The following is a 15,557-nucleotide window of genomic DNA, read 5'->3' as shown; positions in this document are numbered from 1 at the left end:
TCTGACCTATCACCCTCCCCTTGACCTCTTTCCACCTATCGCATTTCCGACGCCCCTCCCCCAAGTCCCTCCACCCTATCTTTTATCTTAGCCTGCTGGACCAACTTTCCTCATTCCTGAAGAAGGGCTAATGCCCGAAACGTCGATTCTCCTGTTCCCTAGATGCTGCCTGACCTTATCATGAATGGTGTAAAGCTTGTTGAGTACTGTTGGAACTTCAATCATCCAAGCTTTCCATCAGACTGCTGACTTGTAAAAGATGGACCGGCAATGGGGAGACAAGAGGTGGGTTACTCACCACCAACTTCCTGGCCTGACCTATTTTTGTAGCTACATTATTTATTGGACTAGTTCAGTTCAGTTTCTGGTCAATGGTAACCACCAGAAAGTTTGTAGTAGGGAAGTCAACAGTTACAATGCTGTTGAACATCAAGGGGCAATAGTTAGATTCCTGTTCATTGAAGATGGTTTCTGGTGGCACTTGTGTGGTGTGAATGTTACTGAGAATGTTGCCTATCATCCTTGCCCTCAAATAGAGATCTTTTCGACTTTTTTTATACAGATGTAAAATAGCCTATAAAAATGTTAAACCAGCATCTCTGAAGAGATTTGCTGACTATCATCTTATTTTTGTTTGTGGCACCTTGCTGAATCGACTTCAGCATTTCCTAACCAGCAACAGTGACGAGATGTCAAAACCAGTTAGCCCTTTGAGCCTGCTTTGCTGTTGAATGTGATCATGTCAAGTATAAAACATCAATCAGTGTACGTTTCTTTGCCTCATATTGCTTAATATTGTTGGTTAACAAAATCTATCAATCTGGATTCTAAATTTCATAATTGATGTAGGATTCATTGGTATTTAAGGAGCAGAGTTTCAATTTTACCACTCTTTGCATGCAGTTTTTTTTCCCAAATTCACTCTGAAGATAACTGGTTCCACTTTTATTAATTTTTTCCCACCTACAGCTAGAGGTTCCAATCAATAAAAATAGTTCCTTTCTTACCAACGCTGTTCGCTCCCCTCAATTCCTTATAAGAATGAAATGAATCCTTTACCTTCTAAATTCCAAGGCATACAACTCTACTTGGTGCAATCTCTTCTCATAATTGAATCCTTGAACTCCAAGTATTATTTTGCTTGATCTACAATGCATTTGATCAGAGGCCAATTCAGCTTTCCCAGGTCTGGTTCTGTGAGCACTGATGTGGTGTGAGTGTTACTGAGAATGTTACTTCTGTTCACCTATCACACTTGCCCTCAAAATAAAGATCTTTTCTACTCTCTAATATCATTGTAAAGTAACCTGTGGAATATTTCCCAAATGGCCTAGCCACAGAAGTGCCCACAGTTTTTCAGATGTGGTTGAAAGGGTTTTATATAGCTGAATCATTAGTTCTACCCCTTGTATTGTAATCCCAGAGCTATGTAAAGGTCATGGTAATGCATGATATATATCCAAATTATCTCATGAGGTTTAGGATTGCAGTGGAAAAGAACAAAGGACAGCCCAGAGCAAGAAGAATTAACTGGGAGCAAACAAACTGCAATGGGCCGCACCAGAACTGGACTGCATCGACTGGAACCAAAGCACAGGGGGAGCGGCAGCTGAACAATGGGCTCTTTTCCAAACAATGGGCTGGGCGCAGTTGGGGCTTATTCCCTCGAAATGGAAAAGGTAGGGCAAACAAATTCAGAACTCCTTGGAAGAAAAAAGGGGAGAAAAAGAGAGAGAGAGAGAGAGAGACTAAGATAAAAAAGAAAACCTATGCTTTAAACAGGTGCCAGGCAGAAAATACAACGGAAAGCCAAGCTGAATACAGAAGATTCAGAAGGAAGGTGAAGATGAAATTAAAGTAGCAAACAGGGATTATGAAAAAAGGACTAGCAACTAATATATCCAGGCCATGGAGACAAAGGAGGCAATTCAGCGTCACCAGAAATATTTAATATTGATAAGGAGATACTTAAAGTTTATAAGATGCATTCAAGGGAACTAAAGGCACTGAGTGGAAGGTGCAGAGTAACTGGTGATAATCTCTTAATCTAGACTTTGAGGAGGTGAGAGAGGACTGGGGAATTGTAAACCTAACATCCTTGTTCAAAAAGGTCATGGGGCTAAGCCCAGCAATTACAGCCCAGTCAATTTAACTTCAGTCTTAGAGTCACAGGGATGTACAACACGGAAACAGACCCTTCAGTCCAACTCATCCATGCCAACCAGATAACCCAAACTAATCTAGTCCCACTTGCCAGTACCTGGCCCACAGCCCTCCAAACGCTTCCTATTCATACACCCATCCAGACGCCTTTTAAATGTTGCAATTGTACTGGCCTCCACCATTTCCTCTGGCAGCTCTTTCCATACACACACCACCCTCTGTGTGAAAAAGTTGCACTTTAGGTATCTTTTATATCTTTCCCCTCTCACCTTAAACCTAAGCCCTCTAATTCTGGACTCTTCCCCCTCCCCCCCCCCCCCCCCCATCCCAGGGAAAAGACCTTATCTATTTATTCTATTCATGCCCTTCATGATTTTATAAACCTCTATAAAGGTCACCCTCAGCCTCTGATGCTCCAGGGAAAACAGCCCCAGTTTATTCAACCTCTCCCTATAGCTCAAATCCTCCAACCCTAGCAAAATGCTTGTAAGTCTTTTCTGAACCCTTTCAAGTTTCACAACATCTTTCCGATAGAAAGACCATAATTGCATGCAATAGTCCAAAAGTGGCCTAACCAACGTCCTGTACAGCTGCAATGTGACCTCACAACTTCTATACTCAATGCCCTGACCAATAAAGGAAAGCATACCAAACGGCTTCTTCAATATCCCATCTACCTGCAACTCTACTTTCAAGGAACTGTGAACCTGCACTCCAAGGTCTCATTGTTCAGCAACACTCCCTAGGACCTTAAGTGTACAAGTCCTGCTAAGATTTGTTTTCCCAAAATGCAACACTTCGCATTTATCTAAATTTTACTCCATTTGCCACTCATCAGCTCATTGGCTCATTTGATTAAGATCCCGTTGTAATCCGAGGGAACCTCCTTCGCTGTCTACTACACCTCCAATTTTGGTGTCAACTGTAAACTTTCTAACTATACCTTCTATGTTTGCATCCAAATCATTTATATAAATGATGAAAAGTAGTGGACCTAGCACCAACCTTGTGGCACATTACAGGTCACAGGCCTCCAGTCTGAAAAACAACCCTCCGCCATCACCCTCTGTCCTCTATCTTCAAGCCAGTTCTGTATCCAAACGGCTAGTTCTGGGTAATCCAAGACGGAGGACAGGAAAAATTTCTGGCTGTAAAAGGCTGCTACTTTTTTGGGGTGTTTAGGTCTTGAGGAAGACACTAGCAACAATATTGGCGATACAATTAGTAGTGATGTGGAAAAATGTGGGTTAAATAGGATCAGCCTTGATGAGCACATACACCAGTCCTGTAAGTTTTCAGGACAGTTGCATAAAGTGGTAAGAAGGCATACTAGCTGAGGTAAGATCAGGGAGGTAATGTTGGAACTGTATGAAATGTCGATTCGGCTACAGCTAGAGTATTGCGTGCAGTTTTGGAATCCACATTTCAGAAGGTATGCAATAGCACTAGAGAAGGAAAGTGCAGAAGAGTTTTGTTTAGATATGGCTGAGCTGCAGAGTTTCAATTATGAAGACAGAGTGGACATACGGAGGCTATTTTCCTTGAGCAGAGGAGATTGAGAGGGTAAGTGATTGAGATATATAAAATTATGAAGGACATAGCGTGGCAGAGAGGAAGAAACCTTTCCCCTTGATAGGGGTACCAATGTCTAGGAGGCATAGATTTAAGGTAAGGTCAGAAGGTGGACGGGGGGGGGGAAGCGAGATAATAAACTTTTCACCAAGACTGTGGTGGGAATCAGGATCTGACTGCCTGTAAGAGTAGTCTAAGCAGAAACCTTCTTAACATTTAAGATATATTTAGACATGCGCATATGATGCCAAGGCATACAAGGTTATGGGCCAAGTGCTGGACCTTGGTACACAAGGGACAATTTCAAAAGTTTATGAATGACAACATTTGGGAGAATTGTAAGCTGTGATTAGAGTAATGTAGACCTTCAAAAGGACATTAATAAATTGGCAAAGTGCTCGGACAGATGGCAGATGAATAGAATAGAAGTTTATAAAATCATGAGAGGCAATGATAGGATAAATAGACAAGGTCATTTCCTGGGGTGGGGCAGTTCAGAACTAGATGGCATTGGTTTAGGGTGAGAGGGGAAAGATATAAAAGAAACCTAAGGTTTGGAGGGGTATGGGCTGGGTGCTGGCAGGTGGGACTAGATGAGGTTGGGATGTCTGGTCAGCATGGACAGGTTGGACCGAAGGGTGTGTTTCCGTGCTGTACATCTCTATGTCTTGAAGTGTAAGGTGTACATTTTGGCAGAAGAGATAGAGTACAAAACAAAGGGCACTGCCCTAAACAATGACTAAAAGTAGTGAAGCATAGCTCTATACGTATGCAATGTCACTGAAGATGGCAGGTTAAATAGAGCACTAATGATATTAACTATTGATTATTGATAGTGGAAGAGTATACAACAAAAAGGAGATTATGCTGCAAATGGTTCCAGGGATGGAAAACAGTGATGAAGATAGATTATTGAAGTTGGAATTATTTTCCTTGGAGAAAAGAAGGCTCAGAGAAGATTTGAAAGAAGTTTTCAAAAATCATAATGTGCTGGATGGAATAGATTGGGAGAAACTGTTCCATTTCACAAAACAATCAAGAACAAAAAGGGTACAGATAGAAGATAATTAGCAAAAAAAAAGTGTCAGATGAGAAAACAAAACTTTTGCATGTAGCAAGTAGTTGGGAAAGGAATGCACTGTCTGAAAGTATGATGGAGGCAGATTCAATTGAGGCAAGACAGCATTTGATAATTGTTTAAATAGAAGCAATAGCCAGCATTATAGAGAAAAAGCAGAAGAATGGCACCGAGTCATAGTATTTATTTAGAGAGCCAGTGCAGATACAATCAGCCAAATGGCCTCACCATAACTGCACCATAACAATTTTGTGTACCTATTGCTTCTAGCTTCTCACCAATTCAGTACTCCGTTCTATAACTTTTTACATCCGAAAAGGGTTATCTCACATTTTCCTATATTGAAATTTTCCGCAATTTTCCCAGTTATTTATGCTCTCAGTTTCCTTGTAATCCTATATATCCATCTGCAATGCTGGCAATCTTTATGTCATCCACAAATCTGGATGTGTGATTTGTTATCCCATCATCTAGATCATTAAGAAATAAAGTCAATCGCTGAAGTTCTAATGCAGATTTCTGTGAAAGAGCACTAGTTGTTTCTTGCTAATTACAGCATTTAGGCATTATCCCCACCTCTGTCTCATGCTGTTCAACTAGATAAATAATTTGCCTTCAATTCTATGAGATTCAACATTAGCAAAACTCTTAAGAGGGACTTCAGCTTATGCCTTCTACACAGATAAACATTTAACATTACTTCAGTCACCTCTCCCAAAAACACAGATTCAATAGGATTGACCTATCATTTACAAATGGATACTGGCTCTCCCTAACCTGCTGAAAGTTTTCAAGATATTCAGTCACCATATTAATAGTTATAGACCAGTAATTTTCCAACAACAAAAAGAACACTAATTGATCAATAACTCTCCAATTTCCCTTGCACTTTTCTTAAATTGTGGAGTAGGCTGTGCAATTTTCCAATGTAAAAAGGTCTGATTCCCAAATAAAGAGAATTTGGAAAATTATAGTTAAGCAATCTATAATGCTCTCACCCACCTCATTTAAAAGCCGTGAGATGGAAAACATCTGGTGATGGAGATTTGTCATTCTTTGGTCCATTATTTCCTTAATTATTGTTATTTGGCTTTTGTTAATTTAAGTGAGTCCCTGATGCTGATTCAATGTTGATATCCTTTGATGCCCAGCATGCTGATCACAGTGAACACTGATGCAAAATACCCATTCAAAATGCCCAGTTTCCTTTTTTCAGTGATGTTATCACCATTTTAAGGAACCCATGATGCTCCTGATTATGCTTATCAAATGTAACTGTAAAAAGTAGATTCTTTCCGCCATATTCTTTTATACTCCATTTTGAACATTTTTTAACCTTTTGCTATTATTGTTATATTTGCCATTCACATGGAGCCGATGCTTTCTTTTGATTTTTTTTTGCTTTTTCTTTTCATTTTGTGTTGTCTTTTAGCTCTTTATTTATCCATGACACCTCTTCTAGATAGAGTTTTTATTGCTTTGGAATATAAAAAAAACTGCTTCTGTATTATATTGACATTTTTTGTGACGTCACTAATTGGCCTTCTCCCATGCTTTCCGTGGACAATCTCTATCTTGCTCCAAAGTCAGCCATACCCAAATCTAGAATCTTGGCAGCAGTTTCAAGTTTGTCCCCTTCAAACACTGCATTGCTCTCAATGATGTTATAATTGCTATTTGTGTTAAGTTGCTAAGTAACTATTCATTAATTTGTTACGTGGCAAGTCCTCATTGTTGTAGGAAATGCTGCTGCAGAAATCTGCAGTGGACACTCAAATATCCACTACCTTTCTAACACATGCTGGCTTGTTTATCCTAATCCATTTTAAACTTAAGACCCCACTGTGTCTACCATATGCTTGTTCAACCTCTGCATTTATACAATCTACCACAATGCTCCTCAAACAGTTTCTCCATTTAGATGCTTGAACATTGCCCTGAAGTACCAGTGAGAACTGACAGCATGAGGGCCTGTTACAGCAGGAGCACATTGATTATTATTTGATACAAACTGCACCATAGCTGTTACTGTCTCAGATCTTGCGATTCCAAAATTTTGGCTCACAAACTCATTGAATCCCAAAGCTGAGAAATCCTGATCTGCCAGATCACAATTGCTGTCAGGGACTCTTTACACAATTTTGAGAAGTCTTTGATTGGGTCCTATTTCATTACTTGGTCCATAAAACCTCCACTGTCTGGTAATGTCCTAGGGTATCTGACCCGACCATCAATGTGATTTCAACCTTAATCCCCAAGGATGTTCCTCCCCTGCAGCTATGTACCTGGTGACCTTAAAATTCTTGTATGCTTCAGCTCTGGGTCCAACTGCCTAGTAGCCAGTTTTCAGTCATGGCTATGACATTATACATGCCAAGCTGGGTTTCTGCCTTTAATCATTTGGCTCTTATACTCAATGAATGCATTTAACAAACACTTACGAGGTCACATACCCTAACCTGTACCTCTGCTCTAACTTTTACTCACACATTTCTTGTTTCTCATGAGGATGGACAAACAAGATCTAGTACAAAACATATTGCAAGCATCATTACTGGGGAAGTGGAGTTAATTGAGGGTATCATTCAAATCTTGTGGTAATGGAAAAAGAGTTGGATGGCTGTGTGCAATTGAGCAAGTGCAGGCAGTATTACTGAAGTTTGGGATTGAAACCAATGGTGGATCAAATAGGACATTAAAACTGTGCACACTCTGGTTTCAATTAATTGGGTTAGTTTCAGGAACATATGAAATCTGCAGGTGCTCCACAGGAAATAAAGAATGGATTCCCATACTGTACATCTAAACCTTTACCCTAACTTATAAAGAGAAATTTTGCAGCCTTTACACAAATGCATGCATTGGTATTCTAAACGTTACTTAGAAGAAAATACTGTATACATTCAATCAATCTTGTTAAATCAAAACGTCAACATCTGCCTTGAATGAATTCTGTGAATCGGATTTATCGGACGCACTAATTCTGTGAATCGGATTTATCGGACGCACTAATTTAAGTTCACAGTTAAAATGATTTTTGCAGCTGATTTTTTGAAAAATGAAATCACCACTGAATTTCAGTACCTAAAAAGGGTTAAGTGCATTTAAATGCTACACCAAACTTAAAAAAAAGTGACAACAGAAAGCAGTGGGGGAGGGCTGAATCTGAGAACCAGAGAAAGTAATTATAATGGTGTCTAATATCTTTCCTGTAAATGATTCTCCATAACATGAAATAGAATCGAAAGTCTGTGGCTTACATTAGCCTAATGAAAACAAGACTTTAATGCATATTGTTACAGCTGGGATTGAATGCAGTTATTAAGGTCCGCGTTCCCACAACCATATGGTTTTTGTCATTAATGTCTCCTTTGAGGAAAGGCACTAAAATTAGAAAAAAAGTTGCATCTTTGATTCCAGTGATCCCCATGAAATGATATGGTAACCATATGGCGTACAGCAGTGAGGGAAGATTCTGGAAGTGTCCTTGTATGCTTTCTTGGCTTTTTTCACCGCCAACCTGACCCTAAAGGGAGCTGTTTCCACGATGAAAAAAAGTCAGTAATATTCACAGAGGAAATGGCATTTGCATGATGCAATTCAAACACAGTATTTATAAGTTGCTTGGCCAAAAACACGCAACAATTATGGGTTTTTCATTTTAAAAAATTTAAAATGCCCTTAAGCTTTCAAAAAGATGTTCAGATTTTAAAATGTTTGACTGCAGCGCAAGTAAATCCCAATTGGTCCATTTGGTCCATGTGCCAGTTCTTAGAAAGAAGTGCCAGTTTACTAAGAAACTATGCACATATGAAACCATACTTCCACAAAGTCAGACTTGATGATTGAAGACATTTGAAAAGTAGTAGTTTACTTTATTATTTACAATTTGACAATGATTTATTGTTAAGTGCCTGCTTAGTCTTGTGGTTAGCTGTAGATGCTCTCCAGCTGATGTCATTAAAACTCAAAAGTAACAACTATGCACACCCATCTCCTGAGGTTATAATTCCAGGCAAAAGTAAGGGAAACATTCAAATTCCAGTAGTATTTTGAAGGATAAGGTGAGAATAGTACAGGAATCCTTGGTAATATTCAGACAGTTGAATGAAATTACTGCACAGATTCAGAAACAGTGTCAGGACTTAAGCTACAGATTTTGGTACATTTTTTGGACTGTTGGAATAAACTGGATACCTCCAACATTTTCCTTTATTAGACACTACTTTCAGTTTTACAAATCAAAACCTTCTCCTTGTTTTAAAGGGTGATTCAATGCTATAAGTGCTGTGGGACACTAACTTGATGAAGTATTGTAATATTTCATTCGTAGAACAGTTTAACCCACAAGTCTCTGTTAAATTGGACAGCAGAAACAATAAATTCAAAAGGTTACATTATAAAGTGGGAAATACTTCAAATACCTTTAGAAATGGTATAACAAAAGGTCGGAGAGGGAAATTCGTAGCTTCTTGAAGCTTGGAATGAAATTCTTCAATTGTCAAAGTAGAATTCTGCAAAATAATTAAATGAAAATAATTTTTTTTTATACCACACTGGCAGAAATGGCTAAACAAAACAAATTTCGGTATTCCATAACTAATGAATATTCAAATTTAATTAAAATTTTGAGTGAGGGCCTTTCAACACAAACTAAATCCAGTGCTGTAAGTGGCTGTGGTCATTGAGACCATGTGTTCTTTGTACTCACGTTTTCACTTCTTTACTAGAAACTATGAACAAAAGCTTTCCTTATAATAAGTTCCATTGCTTAATGCAATATATACTGCCCGAGGTGACTCTAAAATACAGATGTACTTAAGCACTGAATTCACCACTACCTTCATTGCCTTCACAGCTTAACCCTTCGACTGCTGGTAATTTCCTACTTCTAACTATCTGTATTTGCTGTTGAAAAAGAAAACAACTATTTTTCAGAAAGCATACATATCTTAAATTATGCTGCAGAGTGTTGCATGTGAACGTTTAACAAGTTAGTGTGAGATTTTCACCCTATATTCCTTTTTACCCTATATTCCTTTTAGCAAAGTTAACCTATTTATGCTAGTTCATTAGAGTAGTAATCTGTTAAAACAGTTAGTAGGAATAAAAAAAACACTAGGTATGCATGATTACATATTGTATTGCAGCACCTGGTTGAATGTTTTACAAACAAAGCAATTGAAATCATTTGAAACACAGACTTCTATTTAAAATAACTTATTTTTGAAGCTGAAAATTAAATTTTCTGAGATAAATTAAAACTATTGATAGCTTCCAGGTAAGTATTGTTATGAATAGGTTTTCACACAGATTTTACTTGTACTTATTTCTAAATTTGAACAGGCTACACAAGTTCATTTCATTTTTTAAGATTTCCAATTGGAAATTAAACATATTTTCAGAATTAGTGGAAGCGCTATTGCTTTATATATTTCAGACTATAATGATATTTATATAAACTTGCACTAATTCTGTTACACATGTTAGATTCCATTAACTTTCTGTTCTTGAGAGCCTTGCTGCTGAGAACATAACCATCCACGTTAAAATACACTTACTTCAGATAAACATTCTGTTTTGCAACAATAAAAATCTTATGAAGACCAACGATAGAAAGTAATGAGCTAAAAATGGTAATCTAAGAGACAATTGATTCCAATAGAGATCGCACTCTAGATTAGAAGCATAACCTCTTATCATGCACAACATAGCATTCTTTAAAGGCTAGACCATAGATTACTTCACATAACTTAGTTTAGAACCAAAAGCATCTTTCATGTCAAGAAAAAAACAACACATTTCTTTTCACTTAAAATGATGAAGCCATTTGAAAGCCAAATATTTTTACTCTATTTATATTTCAGCTGCAGTGCCCAATGTTACTGTAGCGACAAATTGTTTTTGCTAAAATAACAAATATTCATTTAAACCAATACAGTGACCCAGCAATAAGAAACATAATGATGTTCATATCATAGTTATGCTTCCTGATAAGTTCTGGTTTCCTTGGAAACCAAGAAAAAGTACATGCGTACCTACTGCTAATAAGATGACAAACTGGAAGGAACGGCAGAGAATATTTCAAAGAGATCAATGGTGTTCCAATAGTTAAAGATATAGAGGAGGAAAAGTGTGTTTCTAATTACCCTGCCACCAACCCTTATAAAACTCCAGGGCCATCTTAGTACAAGCAATCTCACCACACATTTGTTTATTCAAGTTCCATAGCACAATTGCAGACATTACTATGCATGGAGAACATTCTTGCCAGATGGGAAAACTGGGCTCATTTAGCTATGCAATTAAGTTTGCAAAATATTCCCATTCCCAGAAAAACAACCCCTCCAATAGTTTGCATTTACATAGGCCATACTTTGTTCCATAAACATTTGGGACACCTCAGCAGATATATCAAGAAACTCATTAGTAATACAAACATTACAATACATAGAGTAAATGGCAAGGAACAGTAATATTTACTGCACAGCTAAATGACATAAATTACATTGCCCATGAGCAATCATTTCATTGCACAGCGATCAAAGAAAGAAGTTCATGGGGGGTCAAAGCAGAATCCAAATGGCTGCACTTTGTAGTAGTAAGGAATTACAAGGTTGAATGATGGGAAATGACACTGTCCGTTTAATCTCAACACCTAAAGAACATAACATCAATGAGTAAGGAAATCAAACTGAAACAGTTGACCCAGTTTTTGTTACAATGCAACATCCAGCACAATTACAGCTCATGTTTGACACTTCACTTGACCTCAGGTGTCGGATCACTATTGCAGTGTGTGAAGTGAGAGGATCATGTGGTGGCAAGGAAAAAGCAGTAAACCAAACTGCAAAACAAGTAGAGCAACAAAAGTACTATTTGAGTACTTGCGTAATACTGTGCAAATGCCTTTTTAAAAAATAAAATTAGCTCAGATCCACCTCTTGGCATTCTCATGCTTTCTGGAGGTTTGACTATTGAATATTGATGTTAATCCTTTCCTAGCTTCACATTTCCCTCTGCTTTTTGCTCTTGCTCATACAGATCGCTCTGCTTTAATGCGCATTTATTTAACATGAATTCGCTATAACATAACTGACGAGTTGGGGACATTGCTTCTAAAGCGCAAAATTTTAAAGCATGTATTGGTTATAATGCCCCATTAGTTTAAATGGTGCTGTTATTGTGCGATTTTCTTATACCACGGGAATACATGAGAACAGAACTATCGTGCTATAGCAGAACTGACTGTATTTTCCATTGTTTGGTCGAACCTCATCCAAATAGCTAATTCTTATGCAAAAACTAAAGAGAGGATTGTGAACACGAGCCAATTTAGAGGCCCATTATAATGGGGCTCAATTATGTTCTCTCCTGTCATCCGTACGTATATACACTGAGCACTGGCCAATGTGGAATAACTAATAGGAATAAAATAGCAAATTTTCCACTCCTTTAGTGGAAGTCATCAATACCAAGTGTTATGCCTTCCTACTCCAGAAAGTCGCTTTTATTAGGTCAAGGATTAAACTAGCATCTTACTTGGTCTAGACATGGTTTAGTGCTGTACTCTTTCCACATACTGCACTTACAGCTTAAGTAGTGAAGCTTTGTACTCTCTTTTTCTATACACCTACTTTTCAACTGAAGAATATATTTTTGCTCTCTTCTTTGATAGGCAACAAGCTAGTGTCAAATCTTACTTGGCAAGCAAGAGTCTTTACTTCTTGATAATCTGGTGTTGGCTGTAGTTATATTCCTTTGCAGCTAACTTAAATCTTGAGACTCTGGATTAGTGGTGCTGGAAGAGCACAGCAGTTCAGGCAGCATCCGAGAAGCAGTAAAATCGACGTTTCGGGCAAAAACCCTTCATCAGCCCTGATGAAGGGCTTTTGCCGGAAACATCGATTTTACTGCTCCTCGGATGCTGCCTGAACTGCTGTGCTCTTCCAGCACCACTAATCCAGAATCTGGTTTCCAGCATCTGCAGTCATTGTTTTTACCTAGTTAAATCTTGAGACAACCAGTCCTGAACACAGATCCATATAATTCAGAACTTTGAGATTCAACAAATATCCAGATCTTCTGGGTTCAGAAATCACTATTCTTGTGTCTCTTCCTTGACAAAGTCCAACATGTATATCCTCCTCCAATCACAAATGCTGTATTTTTAGTGAATAAAAATATTGCCAGGCATCTTCTTCCACTCCCAGCCCACAGCTTTGCTAGTAAATGGCAGGTTTGGGAAGGAACTGTTCAGATGAAACTCTGGGCAAATATTTCAGGGTAAAGCCTCAAGAGGGAGCAAGCTGCCTATTCAGTATGAGATAAACCGAAAGATACATCAACCCCAGTTATTGGAGAATACTGAGAGATTGGAACTCAAATTGCTTGTTCTCTTCCTGTACCCCTTGCAAAGAGGAAAGACAAAAGAAAATATAACCTACAAAAGTTCTCAATTAAGTATAAAAGAAAAGAATTCTGGTACAAAACTTTTACTTCAGCTTTTCAGACACTGTTTAAATGCTGAAATGACCTTGGTTCTATTCCTGTACTATCCTTCTATACGAAGAAAGCAAACAAAAAATATTTATTAACATTCAACTAATAATTTAATGGATTCTCCAAGTATCAGCAGAGAATCTTTACAGTGTGAAAGCAGGCCATTTAGCCTATCAAGTCTACAGCGACCAACTGAAGAGCATCCCAACCAGACCCATCCCCCCTACCTTACCCCTGTAAACCTGCAGTTCCCATGGGTAATCCACCTAGCCTTCACATCAATGGGCAATTTAGCTTGGCCAACCCTCCTAAAATGGCCATGCAAACTGTACACAGACAATTACCTGAGGGTGGAGTTGAATCCAGGTCCCTGGCGCTATGAGGCAGCAATGCTAACCATTGAGCCACCGTCCCACCCCAAATAACAAATATAGAAAGCTAAGATGAAAGGCCTGTAGAATCCATTGGCTTACATTTAAATCAGACCATGCTACATCCGTCATTTAATGTGGCTTAGCACAGTCTGTTTTTTTCTCTATAGGCCACAGCTTCCCAAAGTGGATCCCAAGTGGGACTGCAAGCTAAACTTTGGAGGTTGTGTACTCCGAAGAGGCAGAAACGATGCCATGGAGCACTGAGAGTTATCACTGCACCCTCTGATCCCAACTCTCACCAAGGAGTCATGACAATTCTTAAGCCTCAAAACTGGGGGCACAGTGGGGAAAAATAGTTAGGGAAACATTGCTGCAGGGATTAACATAGCTCTAGATATCATCAGACTAACCTTCCTGGAATTCCCTCCCTGAGGCATTGGGGGTATACTTATAGCCCATGAACTGCAGTGGTTCAAGGCAACAACTCATCAACACTTTCTCCAGAGACAGGCAATAAATGCTGCCCAGACGGTGACACCCACATCCCATGAGAGAATAGAAAACAACTCAGGTGTGCCATGCCTATGAAGATGCAAATATACATTTGAGCCCAAGCGGACAACAACAGCATAAGACATAGGAGGAGAAGTATGCAATTTGGCCCCTTCAATCTACTCTATTATTTAATAAGATCACAGCTGATGTGATTATGGCTTTAACTCCACTTTCCTGCCTGTCTGCATAATATTCAACTCTCATTGATAACTAAAAATCCACTTTAGCCTTGCACCTCTCCACGAGGTACAGAATTCCACAAGATTATTAATCCTTTGAGCAAAGAAATTCTTCCTAATCTACATCTTGATAGGAGATCCCTTATTAATAAGCTGTGCCCTCCAGTCCCAGACTTCCACATAAAGAGAATTATCCTCTCGTGTACCACAGAATTTTATATATTACAGTAAGACCACATCTCAATCCTCTAAACTCCAATGAGTACAAGTCCAACCTATTCAACCAATCGTTTTACATGCCTCCATCACAGGAGTTAATCTATTGAACACTTTTTGAATGGCTCTCAATACCTCCTCTAGTATGGTGGTCAAACCTGCATATAGTACTCTATGCTGGTCTCACCAATATCCTGAGCTGGTGAATGACCTGTGCACTCACCTTGCACAGAATGCCAACACTGTATCCACTTGCTATATCTGCATTCTGAACACCCAGATCCTACTCTACTGCAGCATTATGCACTCGCTCTCCAATTAAGTAATGTTTTCCTTTTCTATTCTTTCCAACAAAGTGGGAAACCTAATTTTCCCCACATATACTCTATACAGTCAAACAAGGTCTACAGCACAGAAAAAGGCTCTTTGGCCTACCAAGTCTGCACCATCGAAAACAAGCTCCCAACTATTCAAATTCTATTTTCCAGCACTACATAATTTTGTACATTTCAATTATGTCCCTTCCTCCTCAGTCTCTTCTGCTCCTAGGAAAACAACACCAGCTAATCCAGTCTCTCTTCATAACCATAACACTCCAGCCTAGTCAACATCCTGGGAAATTTCTCTTCGCCTTCTCCAATACAAATCAAATCCCTCGCATAACACAGATTCCAGAACTTGCAATTCTTTACGTGTAGCCTTACCACCATCTAGCTCTTGGACTCTATGCCTTGACTAATAAAAGCAAATAATCCATTGCTTTTTAACTGCTATCTACCTGTCCTGATACCTATAGGGACCAGTGGACATGCATATAATGGTCCCTCTGTCAAAATTTCATCCATTCATACAAACTTTGTATATGCCTCTCCATATTTTTTTTGTCCTTCTGAACTCTGGTTAAATACACCAGGTCTC

The 15,557-nt window shown here is 38.7% G+C and overlaps 1 protein-coding gene across 13 annotated transcripts in view; it reads right to left on the bottom strand.

Moving 5' to 3' along the window:
- The window catches only part of runx1t1 (RUNX1 partner transcriptional co-repressor 1), a 136,967-nt gene that overhangs the window by 47,647 nt on the left and 73,763 nt on the right, over positions 1–15,557 (bottom strand). For all 13 annotated transcript variants that reach the window (XM_043688081.1, XM_043688083.1, XM_043688094.1 and 10 more), the window contains exon 4: positions 9,238–9,327. In XM_043688081.1, coding sequence (XP_043544016.1) covers positions 9,238–9,327 — 90 coding nt within the window. The remainder of the gene's footprint in view (positions 1–9,237; positions 9,328–15,557) is intronic.

Source organism: Chiloscyllium plagiosum, chromosome 4 (assembly GCF_004010195.1).
Source record: "Chiloscyllium plagiosum isolate BGI_BamShark_2017 chromosome 4, ASM401019v2, whole genome shotgun sequence".
Taxonomy (NCBI): Eukaryota; Metazoa; Chordata; class Chondrichthyes; order Orectolobiformes; family Hemiscylliidae; genus Chiloscyllium; species Chiloscyllium plagiosum.
Note: the sequence above shows the minus strand (reverse complement) of the source record. Positions and strands in the feature narration are given on the sequence as shown.